The sequence below is a fragment of the Musca vetustissima genome, unplaced genomic scaffold (assembly GCF_032173495.1).
Source record: "Musca vetustissima isolate MV318-11 ecotype Yass unplaced genomic scaffold, APGP_CSIRO_Mvet_v1 utg15717, whole genome shotgun sequence".
Classification (NCBI taxonomy): domain Eukaryota; kingdom Metazoa; phylum Arthropoda; class Insecta; order Diptera; family Muscidae; genus Musca; species Musca vetustissima.
The window spans coordinates 3962-12877 of NW_026883673.1; the positions used below are offsets into that span (position 1 = coordinate 3962).

The 8916-nt window shown below is 37.0% G+C and overlaps 1 protein-coding gene across 1 annotated transcript; it reads left to right on the top strand.

Annotated features, from left to right (window-relative positions):
- Positions 1 to 6982: 6982 nt before the first annotated feature.
- LOC133330586 (heat shock protein 70-like) lies at positions 6983 to 8916 on the top strand. The gene has a single exon (XM_061539025.1). It carries the CDS (start codon positions 7012 to 7014, stop codon positions 8914 to 8916), a length of 1905 nt encoding a protein of 634 aa, XP_061395009.1. The 5' UTR covers positions 6983 to 7011.

An 8916-nucleotide genomic window follows, 5' to 3' on the forward strand; every position in this document is an offset into this window, starting at 1 on the left:
ATTTTCTTGCAGGAAGTTAATTTTAGTTTTAGTTAGTTTTTTCAGAGAATAGATTTTTTACACTTCTTGACTTTTGTAACGTTTTTTCCCTTACTTTTTCACTTCGTTTTTAAATTTCGCGTTGAACAAATATTGTTTGGTTTAGTTTTGTCGCCTTGTTTCTCTTGTGCGTTGTTTACTCTTTGACTGTTTCCACTGTATTAATGCCGAAGAGAGCCGAACAGCTGCTATTTATACCGCGAAGCCCCACTGCAGAAATTTCCCGATACTCTTACGAGAATAATGTGGAAATTTCTAGATAAGTTGAGAAGGAGAAGAAGAGAGCTGAAGTTGAATGTTGAAGAGAATGGTGGTGATTCATTTCCCCATGCCAGCCCCAGATGAGAACAAGAAAACACAAGAGAAGAGAGTGCCAAATAAAAAATATCTACTATTCGCATTGTTCTCTGGTGTTTTGGTTTTTTTCTTTTGTATTGTTTGTGCATGCCTGTGTTTGTGTGTGCAACAACTGTGCTTTGCATCAAATTGCTATGCGTGGTTTTATATTTGTCGGGATCGGGATCAGTGTTGAGAGTTTCTCTCTCTTGAGAGAGTAATTAGAGTTGCGCTATTTTTAATTTTGTAACAAGCGTACTTTTTGTTCACAAAAGGTACGAATTGACATAAACGTACCAAAACAAAACTTAGATTTTTTTTATTATTCTTGAATACATTTACGCTTAAATTATAACATATATTATTTATGCAAATAACTGGTATAAATATTGGCCAATATTTATCGATAATTATGATTTATTATCATTTGAAGTAGAATTTCAGGTACCTTTTCGTACTTTTTTGTTCCTACCTGTGGTAATGTTTTCCAACACAATTCACAATTTACCACTGAGAGAGAGAGAAACTCTCAACGCCGATACCGATCCCGACAAATATAAAACCACGCTATGACAAGGTATTTTATTGAATGGTGGGGAATGTGGTGTGCCAAACAGCTTCCCATTCCCTTCCGTTGACTGTCGTGGTTAGGTAATATTCCAGAGACAGTTGGTTTGTCTAAATCGGGAATATTCGGTGTGTTGAATGGTAGTTCGTGGTTAAGTAGAATTTGCTCCACAGTCCCAACCCCATTGGGATGAGTGGGACCAATATGAATGTGCTGTGATGGTAAATATTTTAAATGAAATCGAATATGGTATTTGAAAAATTGCTAGCTGATGATGAAATCGAAAATAATAATGAAATAATTCAAGAATCACTCAATTGGTAATTATTATAGCATCTGGTAGCCCATAGCGTAGGTTCGGATATGCAGGAATATGAAGACCAATCTGAAAATTGTAGATTAGAAATGTAAAAAAGGCAGAGTTGTGATATGGAGCGAAATGAATAACCGAATAGAGAAATAGATAGCAGTGGTCACAAGAAGGGCTTGCTGCTGCTGGAGGAACTTTCGGAACCAAAACTTTGTTCAAAATTAAATTACATGGCTTATGATACTTTTTGTAGTGGAAGGGAGGGAGGGATATATTTACTCTGGTGTTATGGAAGGTCCCCAATTTTCATGGGTAATTATTAAAACAAACATTTGCAAAAAATATTTTAATTTGAATAAAATTTAGGAGTGGGATTAGCCAAACGAATTTTATTGGAATTCTATAAGGCCTCACTAAGTTCTCTTTGCTAAATAAATTGTCTTAAATACCTTCTAAAATAGGTGGCAGGTTATCTTTGCCAATGCGCTTCTCATTAGAATAGTTTTTTGCGGGGTACCAGCCACAACAATCTTCCATGTTTCCTTGGGATTTATACGGCGGTACCCTATCAACGAAATGTTGTTTCAGACATTTCATATTTCTCTGGCAATGTCATGGTTGAGCGTCAATTGTGGAGGTAGGTCAGTTGGGTCTTCTTTGTTTGCAAAAGAGAGAAACCAACACTTGATAAGCTGAGTGGGCTATGGGCGAAAGAGAATATTCGCCGCCCACTGTAATTTGAATATATTTATAGAAGTGTATCTCAAAATAGTTTTATTCTGCAAATTTTGAGTTTTTTTCTAATTGATATGTTAGAATCGAAAAATGTAGGTATGTATATTTGACCAATATAAGCATACATACATATTTACCTCAGTTTTTCTCATCTGAATCATGTTATTATATTTGGTTGCCAGCAAAGGCATAGCCAGTTGAATTGATGGGCATTAGAAACTATGCCGGCAAAACGTGTTGCGATTTATAATTTATTTTCGGATACACGTGAGTTTAAAAATAGTTCGCCCACTGCTTTAAATTAATGAATCATAGCGAACCCGCAATTATTTTGATATTTCATTTAATTATGCGGATGTCTATCTTTCAGAAGTTGGAGAGTAGTTCCCAGATATAATAAAATTATTTAATATAAATGTATAATTTAAAAAAATCCAATCTTCAATATCCCGTCATAAAATAATTGTTTAAAAATAATATTTTATTTACGCCTTGATATTCCTTCATATTGTTTTTTTATTTTACTTAATGATATTCTTTTATAAAATAATATAGAAAAAAAAATATTTTTAAAAAATCTATGCCTTGATATGCCCTCACAAAATAATTTTTAAACCAGGGGAAAGCTCAAAAGTCGGACGGGCTCGACTATATGATACCCTTCACCACTTTGGGTACATACAAGAGATGCTAATATGTACAACATCCTTTAGGTAGAATAGACATAGCATCTTTGGAGGATCATTGAAATTGAATCGGACGAAATTAACTACGTGAAGAACATAGATGTTTGAACTAAATTAAAAACAACCAATACACATACCAATCTGAATTTTATGAAAAATTCCAATATTGGCAGTAGAGTGCTCCATTTATATGGAATCGGACGAAACTATATATGGGAGCTATATCTAAATCTAAACAGATTTCAACAAAATTTGTCATATATCTTTCAGGAACTAATTCAGAACTCTGTGCTAAATTTTGTTTCAATGCTGCACTATTTACATAAAATCGGACGAAGCTATATATGGAAGCTATATCAAAATCTGAATCGATTTCAACAAAACTTGGTATATACCAAACTAGACCTTATTCAGTAATCTGGGCAAACATTTTGTTTCAATCGGACCAATATTGTGAGTTTGGTGCACCATTTACATTAAATCGGACAAAGCTATTTATGGGAGCTATATCTAAATCTGAACCGATTTCAAGAAAACTTAGCCTATATCTATCAGGACCTAACTCTGTACTCAGTGCACAATTTTTTCTCAATCGGACCAATATTGTGAGTTTGGTGCACCATTTACATTTAATCGGACAAAACTACATACGAGGGCTATATCTAAATCTGAACCGATTTCAACAAAAATGTGTCATATATCTTTCAGGATCTAATTCAGTACTCTGTGCAAATTTTTGTCTCAATGCTATACCATTTACATAAAATCGGACGAAGATATATATGGGAGCTATAACAAAAAACAGAACTTTGTATATACCAAACTAGACCTAATTCAGTACTCTGTGTAAAATTTTGTCCCAATCGGACCAATATTGGCAGTATGGTGCTCCATTTACATAGAATCGGACGAAGTTATATATGGGAGTAATGGGACATAGAAAGTGATTCTACGCATATTCTCAAAAGGATCCATGGGTCTATCTCGTTTTCTTTTGTCTGTTAAAAACATATGCACAAAGACATAATACCCTGTACCACAGTGTGGTGAAGGGTATACAAATCTTTGCCTTGATATTCCTTCACAAAATAATTTTTAAAATGTTTACGTATTGATATTCTTTCATAAAATACTTCATAAAAAATCTACGCCTTGATATTCCTTTGTATAATAATTGTTAGAAAATCTGCGCCTTGATATTCCTTTGTATAATAATTGTTAGAAAATCTGCGCCTTCATATTTTATTGAAAAATATTTTTTAAAAATCTACACCTTGATATTCCTCCCAAAAAATATTTTTTTTAATCTACGCCTTGATATTCCTCCCAAAAATAATTTTTTTAAATCTACGCCTTGATATTTTTCCAAAAAAAAAAAAAAAAAATTAAGAAATCTATCCCTTGATATTCCATTATAAAATAATTTTTGTAGAAAATCTTCGACTTGAATGTAGGACGAATTAGGGTTATACAGTATTTTTCGGTTAATTGACCCTACGGTTAATTGGTTTCCACGCTTAATTGAACCACATGATGGGTCAAAAATATTTTATTTCATAGTAAGCGGGTTCGGATAATTGGTTTCTCGGTTAATTGAATAAAAATTTGTGCAAATTTTGATGTGCAATTAACCGAAAAATACTGTACACCCCATCCCACCAAAGGAAAGTACCCCGGTACTACTACAAAGTAATAGAACTAGAGGCCACAGTTTTCATGAACAGTTTTTATTTCACTCGCTTTGGGACTATTTTTGTTTAATTTTTATTAAAGATGGTAAACAGTTTTAAGTTAATGTTGAAAAGTTAAACCCACCCTTTTAATCAATGGTCCAAAATAAATAAGAATGCCCTGATCACTGCATGGAATTATGTGTATTAATGTGAATATGACCTCTTAACAAACCATACATCCCATCATTTATTAGCCACCTGATTTTCTATTATTTTACCCAGAAAAAACATTAAATTAAAATCAAAATTCTACATCATTTTTTTATTCCGCACTGCTGTAAATTAGTTTCGAATCGTGGGTAAAAACAAAAATATTTCGATTTGAATTCCAAAAATTTCGTTAATGTGAAAGGTAAGCGGCGGGCTGCATGCAGTGAATCTATAACAAAAAAATGCCAAACCAATATCATTCATATCATCGTACTCCTCAAGAGCTTTCTAGAAATGTGTATTTATGTAGACGTGTTTGTGTGCAGTTGATGTATTTTTTGCGTCGAATTCAAAACAGAAACAAATACCAGCCAGATATACTCATTGCCCATCCAATACAAAAAAGGTACAACAACAATAACAATAGAAAAATATATATGAAATGAATTTTCGAGATACAAACCATGAAAAAAAAAACAGAAATTCCCTCTGACCCCTTAGTTACCCTTGACAAACCCTTAGTGGTGAGGCCAACCAGACACTTTGTAAACATTTCTATAACGTTCTCTTTGCAGAAATAAAAGTAAATAAACAGAGAGAGGCCAACAGACGGGCAATAACAAACTAAAACAAACACACACACATGCTCGCACAGTCATGCCTCTTCACCAGGCATGCTTAGGCTGACGTCAGAGTGCGCGCGAGAAGCGATGCTATGATATGCCGCTAGGCGACGCTATAAACCTCTGCGTGTGTTTTCTTATGGCATAGCGCAAAAGCTGTCAGAGTGGATGCTACGCTACAAGCGAGACAAAGCTAGTGCAAGCGATAAAGCGTGTTGTGCAATGGTTTATAGCAAGAGCTCGCGTTGGCTCAGTTTCTTTGTTTATTATTTTTATTTACCGTTATTGATCGGTTTTTGGCATCGTTCTTTTGCATCTTATCGAATTTTATTTTTTTGTGAACTCATGCCCAAATTTAAATAAATAATAATAAAATAATTTGGAAAAAATACGGGAAATCGATGCAGAAATATTTGTTAATTTGATGAATTTTTATTTAAAAATTACTTTGAAAATATTTTGCGATATGAAAAATTCTTCGTCTGAATTCTTCTTGAGTCAATAAACACCAGTTTACAACAGAAAAGGCGATGTAAACCAAGAACACGCTTTGCTCTCTATAGCACTCACTCTGACATACTATAGCATTGAAGTAGCATGAACTATTATAGCATGTAGTATCGCATCGCTTCTCGCTTGCACTCTGACGTCAGCCTTACCCATATACGCTACCGTAACTGAGGGTCGATGGGTAAACACATTTTCAATTTCTTTCTCTTTACGTCAGTCGTTTTTAATGGTGAATTCTCAGTTACGCTCGCACACACTTGCTCTCAATTTAATTTTGCCCAACACTGCTCTTCACAAGAAAAAACCAAAACAAAACAAACTCTCATTATCTTGGCCTGCCAGCCGGCAACCAACACAACCCAACAATGTGCCGACAACACACTAACCCCCCTCACCAAATGGAAAACACAACAAATATTCATGAATGAATATCTCGAAAATACTACACTACTGACATTTTGCACAAATAACCGCTACATTTTTTTAACGGCACTCTCCCATAGCCAAGCACACACCACAGAGAGAGTGGGACAGAGAATAGTTCAGCCAATTCTCTTTGTAACAAAAATAAAAAACGAAACACTCTTCTTCCCCACTTATCTAGAAATTTCCACATTCTTCTCGTAAGCGTGGTTTTATATTTGTCGGGATCGGGATCGGTGTTGAGAGTTTCTCTCCCTCTCAGTGGTAAATTGTGAATTGTGTTGGAAAACATTAACACAGGTAGGAACAAAAAAGTACGAAAAGGTACCTAAAATTCTACTTCAAATGATAATAAATCATAATTACCGAGAAATATTGGTCAATATTTATACCTGTTATATGCGTAAATAATATATGTTATAATTTAAGCGTAAATGTATTCACGAATAATAAAAAAAATCTAATTTTTGTTTTGGTACGTTTATGTCAATTCGTACCTGTTGTGAACAAAAAGTACGCTTGTTACAAAATTAAAAATAGCGCAACTCTAATTACTCTCTCAAGGGAGAGAAACTCTCAACACCGATCCCGATCCCGACAAATATAAAACCACGCTAAGAGTATCGGGAAATTTCTGCAGTGGGGCTTTGCGGTATAAATAGCAGCTGTTCGGCTCTCTTCGGCATTAATTCAGTAGAAACGGTCAAAGAGTAAACAACGCACAAGAGAAAAAAAAAACAACAAAACTAAACCAAACAAAACTTGTTCAACGCGAAATTTAAAAACGAAGTGAAAAAGTTAAAGGAAAAAATCTATTCTCGTGAAAAAAATAGTCATCTACAAAAAAAACTAAACTTAACTTCCTGCAAGAAATCAGAACAACAGAGAAACAACAAAAATGGTAGCAATTGGTATTGACTTGGGTACAACCTATTCCTGTGTTGGTGTCTTCCAACATGGCAAAGTGGAGATAATTGCCAACGATCAGGGCAATCGCACAACACCCAGTTATGTGGCATTCACAGACACCGAGCGGCTGATTGGTGATGCCGCCAAGAACCAGGTGGCCATGAACCCGAAAAACACAGTCTTCGATGCCAAACGTTTGATTGGTCGCAAATATGATGATCCTAAAATAATGGAAGATATCAAACACTGGCCATTCAAAGTAGTCAGTGATGGCGGTAAACCCAAAATCTGTGTCGAATTCAAGGGAGAACAAAAACGTTTCGCTCCCGAAGAAATCAGTTCCATGGTGCTGACCAAAATGAAGGAGACCGCCGAGGCGTATTTGGGTAAAACAGTCAGCGATGCCGTGATCACAGTGCCAGCCTATTTCAATGACTCCCAGAGACAGGCGACCAAAGATGCTGGCCGCATTGCCGGCTTGAATGTCTTGCGTATTATCAATGAACCCACAGCTGCTGCCCTGGCTTATGGCCTTGATAAGAACCTAAAAGGAGAACGCAATGTATTAATCTTCGATTTGGGTGGTGGCACCTTTGATGTCTCCATTCTGACCATCGATGAAGGTTCCCTGTTCGAGGTACGTTCCACGGCTGGTGATACCCATTTGGGTGGTGAAGATTTCGATAATCGCCTGGTCAACCATTTGGCCGACGAGTTCAAACGCAAATACAAAAAGGATCTACGTTCCAATCCCAGAGCCTTACGCCGCCTAAGAACAGCTGCTGAGCGGGCCAAACGCACACTCTCATCCAGCACGGAGGCCACCATTGAAATTGATGCCTTGTTTGAGGGCGTTGATTTCTATACCAAAATCAGCCGTGCCCGTTTCGAGGAATTGTGTGCCGATCTCTTCCGCCAGACATTGCAACCAGTCGAAAAGGCTCTCAACGATGCCAAAATGGACAAGAATGATATCCACGACATTGTCTTGGTTGGTGGCTCAACACGCATTCCAAAGGTACAAAATCTGCTGCAGCAATTCTTCTGTGGCAAGAGCCTGAACTTGTCCATTAACCCAGATGAAGCGGTGGCCTATGGTGCTGCCATTCAAGCTGCTATTCTCAGTGGTGACAAGAGTAGTGAAATCCAAGATGTCCTACTGGTCGATGTGGCCCCACTTTCGTTGGGCATTGAAACTGCTGGTGGTGTAATGGCGAAAATCATTGAACGCAACACTCGCATTCCATGCAAGCAGACCCAAACTTTCTCCACCTATTCGGACAATCAAACTGGTGTTACAATTCAGGTGTTTGAAGGTGAACGTGTTATGACCAAGGATAACAATCGATTGGGTACCTTCGATCTGTCCGGTATACCACCAGCTCCACGTGGAGTGCCTCAGATTGAAGTGACATTCGATTTGGATGCCAATGGTATTTTGAATGTCTCCGCCAAGGAAATGAGTTCCGGTAATGCCAAAAATATCACCATCAAAAATGACAAGGGCCGCCTATCGCAAGCCGAAATCGATAGAATGGTTAACGAGGCTGAGAAATATGCTGCCGAAGATGAGAAGCAACGCAATAAGATTGCTGCTCGTAACAATTTGGAAAGTTATGTGTTTGGTGTGAAACAGGCCTTGGAGCAGGCAGGCAGTGATAAGATATCGGAACACGAAAAGAGTGAAGCGCTGAGAGCCTGTGAAGATACCATTAAATGGCTGGATGCCAATACCTTGGCCGAGAAGGAGGAATACGAAGATAAAATGAAAGATGTGACAAAGATTTGCACACCCATTATGACGAAATTGCATGGAGCTGGACCTTCGTGTGGCCAACAGGCGGGCGGTTTTGGTGGCAGCAGAAGTGGACCCACCGTTGAAGAAGTCGATTAA